This window comes from Macaca nemestrina, chromosome 4 (genome assembly GCF_043159975.1).
Source record: "Macaca nemestrina isolate mMacNem1 chromosome 4, mMacNem.hap1, whole genome shotgun sequence".
NCBI lineage: Eukaryota > Metazoa > Chordata > Mammalia > Primates > Cercopithecidae > Macaca > Macaca nemestrina.
Window position 1 is genome coordinate 152,157,560 of NC_092128.1, and position 15,908 is coordinate 152,173,467.

The window sequence follows — 15,908 nt, forward strand, 5'->3', positions numbered from 1 at the left end:
CAGCGCAGCACGTCCAAGGGTCTGCACTCAATTTATCCCTCCGATGCCCAGAACGGAGCTGTGTGCTGCAGGTATTAGGGCCGACGTCATGCCAATACAAAAGTTTGATTTCATGGACAATTAAACAGGGTCTCCATGCTGAATGAAACTGTCATTCACCGCCCGAGATTTCTGGTTCCACGCACTCACACAACCAACCACTTGACTGTCAGCCTGCAGCTCAGAGCAAGTGCAAGCCTGTCGGTTGTTTATTTCTTAAATACTGCCATTTCTCTTTGTATAAATGGTCAATCCGGGTTAGAAATTTTACTGAAGGAGGTGGGGCTTAAACACGAGTCTAAATACATCTGATTTTAAAAATAGAGTTACCTTCCATTGGATCCTCATTCAAGGCAGGAGGCAAAATGTACTGCATGTTAAGATGAGGAAGAAAGACAGCCTGTGTTGCGGGCTGACCCCAGGAAAGAGTGGGAAACCGGTCTGACAAGCTGTCAGAAATGCGCTTATGAGAAAGGCAAGCAGTGCGTGAGGGGACCGTGGCATCGTCAGAGCCACGGCGGCAGCCCCTCTTGCTGAACCTGCTGACTTGGAACATCTGTGGATGTCAAACCTTCAGAGAAATACTGATTTTCTTCCTTATTCACTTGAAAACTCCCCGTTGCCAAAGACTGAAATTGAACAAAATCAATGGGGAGGGAACTGGGAAGCCCTCAGGGGATTACCAGTGGACAGTGGTCCAGGCCTCCAGCTGGGGGGTGTCCCCATCAGGCACGGGACCTGTCCTCCAGCCGCCAGCCCTCATCTCTCGGCTACACACATTATTTGAGGAAAAAAAAAAAAAAGCAATACAATGTCTGCCTGCATTGGGTACTTTCTAAATATGTATTTCATGGCTGCTTTGGAGAGGAAAATATATTTATAGTTCCTTTAGTGTCATTCCAGTCTATTGTGTAAATATGTAAATTAGACTTCATGATCTAAACAGTAAAATGCCTTAGAATAATCTGTGTAAATAAATCATCTGCATATGCCCAGTGCATAGTTTCCAGTGCCTTCCAGGGAGCTTTGCAACACCGATTTGGAGGAAACTTATGCACAGCCAGAGAAAGGAACGTGTCGGCCAGGCTGTGCTGGCGGAAGCTGATGGCGGTGTCCTTGGGCTCACACTTGCGGAGCGCCCTCTCCAGGAATAAGAGGGGATCTGTGCTTTAGCCTGGTGCTAATTTCATTAGCTGCTGTTCAGTTGTGTCTCCACATGGCCACAGCAACAGGCGCTATGCAGTAGAATGTGTAGGGGTGGAAGGAAGGATGGGGATGGGAGGGCAGGACGCTCCACTGCCATCTGCCCGGGCTGCCCAGGCCCGCTGGCCGCCCTCTCCAAAGCAACAAAGCTGATGAGTGTCTTGTCTCCCAGGGGCAAGGTAGAGACTCAGCTGGATAGACATCAGGCCGAGACGACTACCTGGGCCAGAGGGGCTGCCTGGCACTGAGTGCCCATCTCCCAGATACCCAGCAGTGAGGGCCCTTGTGTGGCCCCTCCCAATACAAAACGGGGCCCATTCATTGCACCCGGAGCAAACCACACCCCGCCTGGAGAACAGCTTACTAGGGAGCTTCAATGGGAAAATGAGATGACACAGCATTTAATGTTTTGTGTAATGAGGCCTGTAATGGATGATAGCTGAGATCCAAAGCCCTCAGGTACCGGCAAGGTGTTTAAATATTGACAATCCATAAAGCGTTTCATTTGCCTGAGCTGCTGCTGGCCTTAGTCATAGAAGGGAGGGGGCGTCTTTCTCAACTTCCCACGAAAGACCACGGGTCTCACGGCCCGCTTGGGTTCCCGTCATGACCCGAAAGGGGAGATCGTTGGTGACCTGTTTTCGAATGTTGAGCAGCCAAGCAGAAGTAAGTGCAGGATCTTCAGCCCTCGCCGAAAAAGCCGGCATCTTCTTGTTAGGTCTGTTGTCACGTCTTGGTCCCCCGTGGGTCAGTTTCCACGCTCTGGCCCAACCCTGCTGAGCTCAGACTCAGCTGACTTCAGAAGCTTCTCCATGTTCGGGCAAGCCCCTCCGAGGCGTGGGCCCAGTGTGAAGCCCTCCCCGACACGCCAACTGCTTCTTATCCGCACGGCCTGCCAGGCTCCCTGGGCTGCCCCAGTAACCAACAGGCGTCCTGTTCCCTTCGTGATGGCAGGCGGAGCAGCATATGAGAACCTGAGGAGATTGCCGGGCGTGGTGGCTCACGCCTGTAATCCCAGCACTTTGGGAGGCCAAGACAGGTGGATCACGAGGTCAGGAGATCGAGACCATCCTGGCTAACACCTTGAAACCCCGTCTCTACTAAAAATACCAAAAAAAAAAAAAAAATTAGCCAGGCGTGGTGGTGGGCGCCTGCAGTCCCAGCTACCTGGGAGGCTGAGGCAGGAGAATGGCGTGAACCCGGGGGGCGGAGCTTGCAGTGGGCTGAGATCGCGCCACCCCACTCCAGTCTGGGCGACAGAGCTAAACTCCGTCTCGGGGGAAAAAAAAAAAAAAAAAAAAAAAAGAGAACCTGAGGAGAAGGAGGTCAAGGGCTCCTTAAAATGCCGAGACGTGTTCACAGCGTTAAGAGGCTAAGCCCAGGCACCCATGTCTGGCTGGTGCCGCCCCATCCCACAGGCTGGTCTCCCGCCCCAGAGTGCTCAAAGACACATTGGTGTGCTTGGCCGAGCAGGCTGGGGAAGGATGGACACCGTGGCTTTTTTAATGATTACTTTAAGCTAAACAAATCATTTTGAGATAGGTGAAGAGTCCCAAGTGGTTGTAAGAAACAACGGAGGGCAAGTCTGTGCATCTTTTACCCAATGTCCCCCAGTGGTAACATCCTGCAAAACCGTGTTGCAACCTCACAGCTGGGACACGGGCAGTGATGCCGTCGAGATCCAGAATGCCTCCTTCTGTGGCCCTGTGACAGCCACCCGTCTGCTGGGATCCATAATCTCTAGTCAAGGAGGCAGGCGTTCATGGAGAAGGAAGTTTCGTAGCCAGGCCCTTCTGTGGTTTTCTGGTACAGGTGTCTTTTTTTTTTTTTTTTTTTTTTTTTGAGATAGAGTCTTGCTCTGTTGCCCAGGCTGGAGTGCAGTGGCGTGATCTCAGCTCACTGCAACCTCTGCCTTCTGGGTTCAAGCAATTCTCCTGCCTCAGCTTCCTGAGTAGCTGGGACTATAGGTGCGTGCCACCACACCAGGCTAATTTTTTTTCTATTTTTAGTAGAGATGGGGTTTCTCCATGTTGGTCAGGCTGGACTGGAACTCCTGACCTCAAGTGATCTGCCCACCTCGGCTTCCCAAAGTGCTGCGATTACAGACGTCTTAATCTGCTCTCAGCGCCATGGGTCCCTGTGGTGATCTGTTGGCTCAAGGACACTTTCTCAGAATGGTTGTAGATACATAAAGTAAAATTGGGAAGGAAACCAATTCTACTGGTGATATGGTTTGGCTCTGTGTCCCCACCCAAATCTCAAGTTGAATTGTCATCCCCAGTGTTGGGGGAGGGGCCTGGTGGGAGGTGCCTGGATCGCTGGGGTGCGTTTCTCATGAATGGTTTTAGGACCACGCCTTTGGTGCTGTTCTCAAAATAGGGAGTGAGTTCTCATGAGACCTGGTTGTTTAAAAGTGTGTGGCACCTCCCTACTCACTCTCTTCCTCTTGCCCCAGCCATGTGGCATGCCAGCTCCCTGTTCACTTTCTGCCATGGTTGGAAGCTTCCTGGGGCCTCCCCAGAGGCAGAGCCACCATGTTTCCTGTACAGCCTGCAGAACCATGAGCCCATTAAACTTTTTTTCTTTATAAATTACTCAGTCTCAGACACTTCTTTATGGCAACGTGAGAACGGAGTCATACAACTGGTAATGCCTACGATCACCTGGAGGCACCTGCAGGTTCCTGGGAACCCGTGTTTCCAGGTAATGTTGGAGGCACGGATTATGGGTGGTTTTCTCTGCACTAACTTGTTTGGTGACGTGGTTCCTTGGAAGACACGTGAAGAGCTGGATTTCGGTGACCTGCGGCCACCGTTATCCCAGCGCAACTCAAAAGTCTATGCTTCATGGGCTCATTGGTTGACAAGGTCCAGCAGAGAGTCTACAAATGACTGTGATTTAAACGTAAGGACACGTCCAAATAGCGTCATGAAATATCTGCAATGGCTGGGAGGTCATATGAAAGTATTGCTGGAAGTGTCACAGGTCCTGCTATGAGTTATGTGGTTTCTTAGCTACTATTATGCGTAGAATTATGTCCCTGCCCCCCACTGCAAATTCATATGTTGAAGTCCTAACCCCCAATACCTCCAAATGAGCTTATTTGGAAATAGGGTAGTTGCGGATGTAATTAGTTAGGATGAAGTCCTGCTGGAGTAGGTGGGTTCCCAGTCTAGTGTGACTGGCATCCTCATAAAACATAAAACCGAGACGCAGACACACATACAGGGAGATCACCATGGGAAGATGAAGGCAGAGGTGGATGAAGCACCTGTCAGCCCCGGATCACCCAGGATGGCCCATAACCACCAGAAGCTGGGGGAGAGGTTACAGGAAACAGATCCTCCCTCACAGCCTCAGGAGGAGCCCGCCCTGCTGCCACCTTGACTGTGGGCTTCCAGCCTCCAAAACCATGAGACAACCCATGTCTGTTGTGGAGGCCACCTAGTTTGTGGGACTTTGCTACAGCAGCCCTGGATAATGAATGGGCCTGCATCCATAGTTAAAGGAAATTCCAAATTCCAGTTAGAGATCAGTGAAAAGAAAATGTATATTTTCCCCCATCCAAGCTCACGGATCTCCTGAATTCTATTTGTTACATCTGTCACTGTGTCAGGGCACTGGTTCCCTCCTCCCCCACCAAATTGCTTTTGAAAGATTATTAGTTACAAGTGTCTTCTAGAAACTTCTTTTTGGAGACAGAGTCTTGCTGTATCACCCAGGCTGGAGTGAGGTAGCACCATCTTGGCTCACTGCAAGCTCTACCTCCCGGGTTCACGCCATTCTCCTGCCTCAGCCTCCTGAGTAGCTGGGACTACAGGCACCCGCCACCATGCCTGGCTAATTTTTTTTTTGTATTTTTGGTAGAGACGGGGTTTCACCGTGTTAGCCAGGATGGTCTCGATCTCCTGACCTCATGATCCGCCCGCCTTGGCCTCCCAAAGTACTGGGATTACAGGCAGACGGAGTCTTGCCCTGTCGCCCAGACTGGAAAAGTTGATGAAGAAATCAGTGCTTTCCCTGGATATGGGGAGGAAAGTGTCTGAAGTGGTTTCTTAAGTCTGGGCTGCTCCCTGTCACTGGCCCCCTCCCTCTTGGCCGCCACAAAGCCTCAATTTGGCCCCAGACCCCACACATCTCAGCTCCTGTCAATCTCTGAAAGTGTTCTTGAATCAAAGTCATTAGTAAAGGTCCAGCTGGCTGTGCAAGGGGCCAGGGGCTTTTACAGGCAGTGACCACTGCTCAACTCACATCCTTCACCAACTCAGGACCCTCTGTTTCCGCAACAGGACAGACACCCTGCTCAAAAGATACTCTCAGGGTCCCCCAGGGCAGCACGTCTGGATTTCCGAGTTCTTGGGTCAAAGAAATGTTCATATTGCCTTTGGCTTTTTCACACGTAGGCAATAAATTTCTCCTTAGAAGTTTCTAGAAGGAGGCCGGGTGTGGTGGCTCAGGCCTGTAATCCCATCACTTTGGGAGGCCGAGGTGGGGAGATCACTTGAGGTCAGGAGTTTGAGACCAGCCTGGCCAACATGGTGAAACCCCCTCTCTACTAAAAATACAAAAATTAGCCGGGCATGATGGTGGGTGCCTGTAATCCCAGCTACTCAGGAGGCTGAGGCAGGAGAATTGCTTGAACCCGGGAGGCGGAGGTTGCAGGGAGCTGAGATTGCGCCATTGCACTCCAGCCTGGGTGACAGAGTGAGACTCCGTCTCAAAAAAATAATAATAAATAATAAAATAAAGAAGTTTCTAGAAGGCACTTGTAACTAATAATCTTTCAAAAGCAATTTGGTGGGGGAGGAGGGAATGAGTGTCCTGACACAGTGACAGAGGTACCTTTGGGGTCTTTCCTCTTGGTCTAACAGCCTCTTTAAATATTAGACTAAAGCAGTTCCGAGCACCGTGGTCCCTCTGGCAGGCAGGGTTTGATGGCTCGCTTCCTGAATAGTGTGCCTGACACATCACATATTTTCATGCTCAGATGTTCATGATTAACTGTGCAACCATCTGAAGGTCATATTGGAGCTGTTCCGTGCTCTCCGTGTTAGGTGATACCCTCTAGCTCCCAGCAGTCATATCCGACGCACCCGATCAGAAACTCATTTCCCAATAATGCCCATCCTCAGTTATTAAAGGCAAATGGAAGGAAGGGTGAAACAAATTCTGCTGGTGAATAGGGCTGGAAATGGATCTTAGACCTCATTTTCGGAAGCCTAAAAAAATGAAGCAAACGATGTGTCGCTTTCGCTGTTAATAAGAATCTTCGTATTATCAGAAACAAGCACGACGCTTTCCATCTCGGCTGCAAACATTTAGAACCCTGACATGAGTCCCTGAAAACACTCACGGATGAGTTCAAAAATGCCTTTTAATGTCCCTAAGTTCTCATTCACCTGTTTCTAGGAATAACCGTTATCATCCTAAGTAAGCGTCCTGGGGCTAAAACATCCCAAATCGAATGCCCTTAAGGTGAACGGCACAGCTGTGACTATGAAAACTGGGGGGAGTTAAGTGAGCCATGAACATCTTCTTTCAGCAAAACTGCCCTGTTCGTCTCAGCTTTGTTGGGGGGAAATGCTGAAAGAGAAAGTGATGGAAGCCCCAGCCACAGTCTTAGAAGCATCGCCGTCAGCTGGACTGAGACCCCGTTTGTGGGGCCTGCCACCCTACCTGAGGGCCGGGCCTCGATGACGTAGCCTGTGGTGGGTGTGTCACCGGAGTGTCCCTCAGTCCACTGCAGTGTCAGTTCAGAGGCGGACTTGGTGACCAGGACATCTCTAGGTGAGCCTGGGGACCCTGCGGGATAAAGAAAAGAGAGGTGAGGCATCAGCCCCGGGGGGCTCACATCCCACTGTGTAAGATTTCACAGTGTGGGTCAGACTGGTCGAGGCTGCAGAGTGTCTGAGCAGGTTACTTAGCCTCACACAGCCGTGGTTTTTCATCTTAAAAACACGGAGGCAAGGCCAGGCGTGGTGGCTCACGCCTGTAATCCCAGCAGTTTGGGAGGCTGAGACAGATGGATCGCTTGAGCCCAGGAGTTTGAGACCAGCCTGGGCAACATGGCGAAAACCTGTCTCTACAAGATACAAAGAAATTAGCCAGGTGTGGTTATGCACGCCTGTAGCCCAGTTACTTGGGAGGCTGAGGCAGGAGGATCACTTGAGCCCGGGGAGGTTGAGGCTGCAGTGAGCCGTGATCATGCCACGACACTCCAGCCTGGGTGACAGAGTGAGACCCTGTTTTAAAAAACAAACAACAACAACAAAAAAACTGAAGAGGGCCTGAAAGAGCTGGTGCATGCAGGGCGCCCCACACTGTGCCTGGGACTAAGCGGCACTCCCTGAACGCCAGTTCTGCCGCCCACGCCTTCCTGTCTTTAAACAAAGGGCAGAACAGTTGGGTAAGCGGGAAGTTACATGCTTCTTCCCCATGACCTGGAAAACTTTAAAATGTTCTGATTTATTTCAAATGCCAAATTCAGTTATTTTTCTCTTAAGATTTCTCCAAAAAAAAAAAAAAAAAAAAAAAACTAAAACTTTACATCCTTAGTATTTAAGAATTTGCTCATGGATGTAACAAGTCCACCTGCAAAGTCCATGTTGACACATGCTTTTGAAGACGTCCATGTTCCCCAGACATCACCGATTTGATGCCAGCTCTCGGCCACCTGCATCTCCTTGCTGAGCATGTAGACGGCTCCCAGCTCAGTGAAGCAGGAGACGGGAGGCTAAGGTTGCAACTGACATCATCTGCCCCTGGAGTCCCACTTACCCTCGGCTGGCCCGGCTGTGACGTTGGCTTGGAGCTCAGGCCCGTAGGTGATGGTCCGCGCTTGGACACGGAAGAAATAGGTCACCCCCTTGGTGAGGTCCCGCACCTTCAGCCAGCGCTGCCAGTTCCCTCTCACTTCCACAGTCACCACCTTGCTCACCCCTGCAGCCGCCAGAGGCAAAGGAAAGAAGGGGGTTCAGCCTGGAGAAGCAACTGTGCACCGTCTGTTCTGTTGCGATAACAAGGAAAGCGGTCCCCGCAGTTTGCTAAGGAAGTATTTCTTACAATTAGGAGGAGTTTACGTGGTGATAATAGCCAATTTTCAGCACAGATAAGTGTAATTAGAGCTTAAGCTTGATAAGTGGGTGCTGACAAAGAAAAGAACTGAGGCTTACAACACAAAAGGGGGAGGCTGCTGTCTCAGGAATGGTGTGAGGGAGGAGCTGGGTGGGGTGGGGGGCGGCGGTCCTGCCAGTCTCCAGGTTGGACACTCCGGGGAACATCCCTTCCCGCTTAGCTCTGAGTTGTGCAAAGACTGCAAGCTTCCGGACACAGTCACGAGGGAGGGGAGTGATAGGGTTTGGCTGTGTCCCCACCCAAATCTCACCTTGAATTGTAATAATCCCCAGGTGTCAAGGGTGGGACCCAGGGGAGATAACTGAATCATGGGGGCAATTTCTCCCATTCTGTTCTTGTGGTAGTGAATAAGTCTCATGAGATCTGGTGGTTTTATAAATGGGAGGTTCCCTGCACATGCTCTCTTGCCTGCCACCATGTCAGACGTGACTTTGCTTCTCCTTTGCCTTCCACTATGATTGTGAGGCCTCCCCAGCCGTGTGGAACTGTGAGTCCATTAAACCTCCTTCCTTTATAAATTAGCCAGTCTCAAGTATGTCTTTATTAGCAGTGTGAGAACAGATTCATACAGGGAGCGTATACAAGACCTAGGAAGATACTCCATCTAGTTAGACCCCACGAGGAGGCTGCAGCCTGCCTGGGTTGGCCAGCTTGTGGCCTACGGGCCTCAAATGAGTCATCAGAACTTTATCTGTGGACCTTGAAGCAAGGATTAAAAAAATTAATTTTTCACTACAAGTATTGATGCCTTGATTTAGAGGACGATGGCAACATAAGAGACAAAAGTACTCAAACCTATGTGACGTTATAAACAAGTGATCGTGCAAAAGTCTTGCTGGTTGTATTACCTAGAAATAGAAAATGGAGATTTCACATTTTGGGAGAGAGGATAAATACTGAAAATTTCACATATGCAGCATTTTCCAGAAGAAAAAATAAAGTTCTTTGGTTAAACAAGTTTGAAAATGATGCATTAAAAAAAAAAAAAAAGTTAGACAAGTTCTCTCAACTGTCAGACTTCTCAGAACTTTCAATAGATTTATCTCTACCAGGCAGCTCTTAGAGGAGGATATCAGGATATGGTACTTCCAGGATGGACCGACTGGCAGAGCTCATTTTCCAAGGAGCATCTCTGAGAAGACCTGCCCTCAGTGAGTGGCACCCACCATCCTGGGTCCACCTGCCCAGCCCTGCCCTCCTGCTGTCAGCCCTGAGAAACAGCTGCCCTTGGTGCAGGAGGGCCATGTGCTTCTAGTCAGCACCTGGAATATCCCGGTCACCTCCACTTCAGAAGAGAACAAAGTGCCTTCCTACTACAAAACAGGTCCATCTTTCATCAAAGCAAATTTCCCTTATCCTAAAAATCTCCAAAATACCTTCTAGCTGGTTCAGTGTTTTCATATTATTCCTTTCATCAAACATGTATTCAGCTAAATCATTTTCTTCCAAATTATTTCAGAGCAATTTTGGCTGCTTTTTTTTTTTTTTTTTTTTTTTGAGATGGAGTCTCACTCTGTTGCCCAGGCTGGAGTACAATGGTGCGATCTCAGTTCACTGCAACCTCTGCCTCCTGAGTTCAAGCAATTCTCCTGCCTTAGCCTCATGAGCAGCTGGGATTACAGGTGCATGCCACCATGCTAATTTTTATATTTTTAGTTTCACCATGTTGGCCAGGTTGGTCTTGAACTCCTGACCTCAAGTGATCCGTCCACCTCGGCCTCCCAAAGTGCTGGGATTACAGGCATGAGCCACCATGCCTGGGGCCAATTTTGGCTACTTTTGAGTGACCCTCCAAATCTGGGTTTTCTAGAGCCTGACTCTGAGCTTCCACTGCTCAGAGAGGTGACGAGGATGACAGTTTGTGCACACAGTGACTGTCATCAGCACACAAACTGGGTCCTGTCCAATGTAAAGTGATTCTAGGAAGCAACTGTTTTTGTTTTGTTTTGTTTTCATTGTTGTGAAAAATGCCTTCCTTCTCCCTGGAGCAAAACCAAACCCATGAACAAATTTTGTAAATTCTATCCCAACAGGAGGCAGAGCCAGGCTGGCCTTCTCCCCATCTCAGGTGTATCAGAATTGTATTTATTTAATCAATTTTTAAACCATGCCCTGCACTACAAAGCCTCAGGGTACAATCCCATAAACCACCACCATTTAAAACATTTTAAAACATGTGAAAATAGCTCTGCCATAAAATCGGATTCTCAAGCACATGGCTCAGTGCTCAAATAGCCTGGTGCTCCGGGTGGCCTGGTGCTCTGGGTGGCCTGGTGCTCCGGTTGGCCTGGTGCTCTGGGTGGCCTGGTGCTCCGGGTGGCCTGGTGTTCTAGGTGACCTGGCACTCTAGGCGTTATGCTGCTCCAGGTGACCTGGTGCTCTAGGAAGCCTGGTGCTCCAGGTGGTGTGGCACTCTGGGTAATGCAGTGCTCTGGGTGGTGTGGCACTCTGGGTGGTGTGGTGCTCTGAGTGGTGTGGTGCTCTGGGTGGTGTGGTGCTCCAGATGGCGTGGTGCTCCAGGTGGTGTGATGCTCCGGGTGGCCTGGTGCAGGTGGTGTGGCACTCTGGGTGATGCAGTGCTCTGGGTGTCGTGGTGCTCCAGATGGTTGATGCTCCAGGTGGCCTGGCGCTCCAGGTGGCGTGACGCTCCGGGTGGTGAGAACGCTCCGGGTGGTGTGGTGCTCTAGGTGGTGTGATATTGTGGGTGGCGTGATGCTCCAGGTGGTGTGATGCCCTGGGTGGCCTGGTGTTCCAGGTGGTGTGATGTTGTGGGTGGTGTGGTGCTCCAGGTGGCGTGACGCTCTGGGTGGGGTGGTGCTCTGGGTGGTGTGATGCTCCAGGTGGTGTGACGCTGTGGGTGGGGTGGCGCTCTGGGTGGTGTGGTGCTCCAGGTGGCCTGGTGCTCTGGACAATGTGATGCCTCAGGGGTTCCAGGAGTGTTCCCTAGGTGACGGGGACAGCCCTGGGCTCTGCCCAGCACACAGGATGAGCTACGACTGTGTTCCCAGTGGAGTGACTAGAGGAGCTGCTAGTACCAGGTAAATGCTGTGCCCTCTACTTCCCTTGGGCTGACCGGTCAGTGCCTGGCCAGGAGTTTGCAGATGTCTGCCCCAGGCACAGCCCTGGTTCTGGGTGAGGAGGCATGGAAAAAGGACAGAGGACCCCACAGAGCCCCTACCAGGTGAGATCACCGTTTACTTTGTAACTATCTTTACCACATTTTAAAATATTTTGTCCTCACAATATACTTCAAGTAGCTAGCAATTCACACACACACACACACACACACACACACACAAATATAAACATACGGATCATTTCGTGGCAGTCTTTCTGAAAGAACCACCACGACCACAGCAAGTGAATATAATTCCAGCCCAAATCAAGGACGCCTGATGTTTCACTGCGTTTGCAACCGTTTCTCTGGGACACGCACAGACTCCATGAGCATGTAAAATATTGAAAGTCACAGGGAGGTCGAGTTACCGCTTTTGTGCTTCCCCGTGGGGAATCCTGATACAACAGTGAAGGGGTGAGGGTCCAGATTTTTCAGCGAGTCCCCCATGCAGGCACAGCTGTCTCCTGGGGACCTCGGGGAGGAGCAGACAGGAGTGCAGCCCCTCCAGGTGAGAGCGGGAGCAGCGGCCGTGGGGCGAGGCCAGTCCGGGTGTGGAGGTGCAGGGTGGTAAGGGCTGCACAGTGTGACCTCCATGGGGTGCACGAAGCTGCTCTGCTTTTTCCTAGTCATTGCTTTCTGTTCAACCACCCTGCCCTTGGCCACACTCCATCGTGGGGCGTTGTGGCCCTTTTCACGCTATCCCGGCATCCTCCCACATTCAACAGAGAGTTCACTTCCTCCCTTCTCCAGCCCCAGCAGGCCAAGAAGCTCACAAACACCGCAGGCAGAGCAGCCGCCAGGATGAGTGCTTCCTGAACCACCATCCTGCCAAGGCTGACTGTGAAATCTGCAGAGTCAGCTGGGAGGAAGAGAGAATGCAGGAACGGGGATGGGAGTGAGTCTGAAGCCCACTGCCTGCTCCCTGTGTGAGGCTGGGCAGGGCATGTGGTCTCTGTGGAGTCCTCAGTTTCTTCCTCTGGTCTGAGGTTGGCAGCGCTTACCTCATAGGCCCACAGTGAGGAGTGGGGCGTAGGGAGGATGAGTGGGAGTGCCCAGCGGAGAGTCAGGACCCCAACTCTGACTGTTGTGTAAGAACACATAACAGGTGCTCCGTGATCAGCATGGACTCCTCACTCGTTGTACCTCTCATGCACCAAACCACTCCAGAACCGAGTGACTCAAAACCACCACCACCGAACCAGCTCCTGGTCCCACGGGGCCGTCCTTTGGCCGGGCTGGCCTGCACTGGACTCAGCGTGTGTCTGCGGTCACACAGTGAGTCTCACCGGGGGTTGGCTGGCCCAGGTGGCCCCTCTCTCATGCTGGGCCATGGGTGGCTGTCGCCCCAGAGGCCAGCCCAGGTGTGTTCACATGGTGGCTGGGTTCCAAGGGCAGCAGGAGGACCAGGGTGCCTCCCAGGTGCAAACACGGTTGAATCCACTTGCCTCACAACGGCTGTTGTCCCGCTGGCTAAAGCGAATCCCATAGCCCAGCACAGAGTCGGTGTGGGGAGACTCCGCCCACAGGCCCAGACTCAGGAAAAGCGAGCAATGGGCCCCTCCACCTCTGCCTGCTCTACTTTCACCACCCACCAATTGGGAATCTTCATCAGAGGCCACTGCTCCGGCCCCCAGATGAGATACAGGCCGACTCAGTGAGTCTGATCTGCCATCCTCTCTTGGTCCACATTCTTCTTTTGGCGTGTGTGGCTGTGGGATGTGGCTCGTTGGACAGGACTGCGATTACTGTCTCGGCGAGCCAGGGTTCTGGCCAATACCATCGGGGGAGGCAGGCGAGTGCCAGGGTCCCGAGGTTCTGCTGGCATTCATGGTGAGCCAGGGCCTTCCACCTGGGTGGCGCCAGGGGGGACAGGGTTGCTGAGTCCTGCCCGAGGGAGAAGCCAGGAGGGGTCTGGAACCTACAGCCACACTCAGGCTCATCCCGGCTGGAGTCAGACCACGGGAGATGGTGCCTGCAGCCTGATGGTGTTAGGGCAGGAAAGACCCCGGCGGGGACCCCATGGCTTAGTCAGAGCCAGGTGTCGTGTCTAGAGACAGCTGTACAAGGCCGTTGGGTGGGGGCTGGACGCCTCATGTCACTAGCACCACTGGGCAGCCCATACCTGGATCCGCTGCTTGACTGACGTGAAGGAATCAGAAGTCTGGAACGTGCCCAAGCCCCCAACAAGCCCAAACGTGGGGGGTCTGCATGGCTTGTTCTTCCTGATACCCGGGGAGGTCTGATGAAGCTGTTTCTGCTGAGATCCTGGCCGTCCCTCACCCTGCAGAGCCAAGGAGGAGCCCCAAAGCAGGACAGCGCTGATCCCCTCTCGCTCTAATCTCCCAGCACATTGCCTTGGTTGCAAAGCCAGGAAAATCCAGGCTGAAGGAACCAGCCCTTTGCAACAGACAAAAGAGACAAGGCTGGTGACGGACGGTCTTGTTATTTGTGAAAAGAGGTGAAAATGGGTGTGACTAAAGTGACTCCACCTGTTGTCATCCAGGGGCGTGACAGACCCCACACTCGGCCGTGCAGCCAATGATTTGTCTAGAATATAAAATGCTTTAGTGACTCCTCCTCACGCCCCATCTCTGAAGTTCACCTTCACGTTTACTTTCAGACACACAAGTGCTCCAGACGCTTTCTAATGCACCATGGAGCAGTTTAGGCCTTGGCTCTGGACTCAGAACACCTGGGTTCAAATCCCAACCCTCTTCATCATTTTTGAAATGCAGGCCTTGGGCAAACGTCTCTGTGGCTCTGAGCCCAATCTCTGTGTCTGCAGGAGGAGAAGAAAAGCTGCAGCCACAACGTAGAGCTGTTCTGAGGATCTGGAGATAGCGGATATTAAGTACTTAGCACAGTGCCTGATGGGAGCTCAACCAACATCACTTGTCGCTGTGATTATACCCGGGAGGTGCCTGTGTATAGCGAGAACACAGAATGCCCGTGTGAGCGGGACGTCTAAAAATCTTCTGAATGCTTTCAGTTTCCCAGTGATGCAAACACTGTCATGAAACGAACAAGAAACGGCAACATTGCAAACACAAGGGAAGCCAGGTGTGTCGGGTCTTGTCTCTGGGAGACTGGGCTGGGAGGAAGGTTTGGTAGGAGCCGAGAAGCAATTCTAGGGGAGTAAAAGTACAGAGAGAGGAGCACCCAATGCATCGAGGCCCCTGTGAGAGGAGGGGAACCAACACATCGAGGCCCCTGTGAGAGGAGGGAACCAACACATCAAGGCCCCTGTGAGAGGAGGGGAACCAACACATCGAGGCCCCTGTGAGAGGAGGGAACCAACACATCAAGGCCCCTGTGAGAGGAGGGGAACCTACACATCGAGGCCCCTGTGAGGAGGGGAACCAACGCATCGAGGCCCCTGTGAGAGGAGGGGAGCCAACGCATCGAGGCCCCTGTGAGAGGGGGGAACCAACGCATCGAGGCCCCTGTGAGAGGGGGGAACCAACGCATCGAGGCCCCTGTGAGAGGAGGGAACCAGCGCATCGAGGCCCCTGTGAGAGGAGGGGAACCAACGCATCGAGGCCCCTGTGAGAGGAGGGGACACAATACATTGAGGCCCCTGTGAGGGGAGGGAACCAACGCATCAAGGCCCCTGTGCGGTACTTCCGATTGGGTAATGACCCATGGAATGGCCTTGCCTGGAATGAAGTACTTTTTTTTTTTTTGAGACAGAATCTCACTCTGTCACCAGGCTGGAGTGCAGTGGCGCGATCTCAGCTCACTGCAGCCTCCACCTCCTGGGTTCAAGCCATTCTTCTGCCTCAGCCTCTCGAGTAACTGGGACTACAGGCGCATGCCACCATGCCCGGCTAATTTTTGTTTTCTTTTTCCTTTTTTTTTTTTTTTTTGAGCTGGAGTCTCACTCTGTTGCCCAGGCTGGAGTGCAGTGGCGCGATCTCGGCTCCCTGCAACCTCCGCCTCCCAAGATTAAGCAATTCTCTGCCTCAGCCTCTGGAGTAGCTGGGATTACAGGTGCGTGCTACCCACCACGCCTGGCTAATTTTTTGTGTTTTTAGTAGAGATGCAGTTTCACCATCTTGGTCAGGCTGGTCTGGAACTCCTGACCTCGTGATTCACTCGCCTCGGCCTCCCAAAGTGCCGGGATTACAGGCGTGAGCCCCTGCGCCCGGCCAGTTTTTGTATTTTTAGTAGAGACAGGGCTTCACCGTGTTGGTGGGGATGGTCTCGATCTCTTGACCTTGTGATCTGCCCACCTCGTCCTCCCAAAGTGCTGGAATTACAGACGTGAGCCACTGCGCCCGGCCCATGAAGTACTTTCTCACAAGACTAAGAGTAGCAGCCCAGGAGAGAAGCCCAGAGGCGCACACCATGGAGTTTCCAGAGAGATTCTGTAAATCCATTAACACAGAAGACTAGGGAGCAGAACCAGTTACTT

At 52.0% G+C, this 15,908-nt stretch overlaps 1 protein-coding gene across 10 annotated transcripts in view; it reads right to left on the bottom strand.

Moving 5' to 3' along the window:
* The window catches only part of LOC105483388 (sidekick cell adhesion molecule 1), a 960,109-nt gene that overhangs the window by 40,492 nt on the left and 903,709 nt on the right, over positions 1 to 15,908 (bottom strand). For all 10 annotated transcript variants that reach the window (XM_071095418.1, XM_071095417.1, XM_071095416.1 and 7 more), the window contains 2 exons: positions 8,020 to 8,181; positions 6,919 to 7,044 (listed from right to left, as the gene is read on the bottom strand). In XM_071095418.1, the coding sequence (XP_070951519.1) occupies positions 6,919 to 7,044; positions 8,020 to 8,181 (288 nt within the window). The remainder of the gene's footprint in view (positions 1 to 6,918; positions 7,045 to 8,019; positions 8,182 to 15,908) is intronic.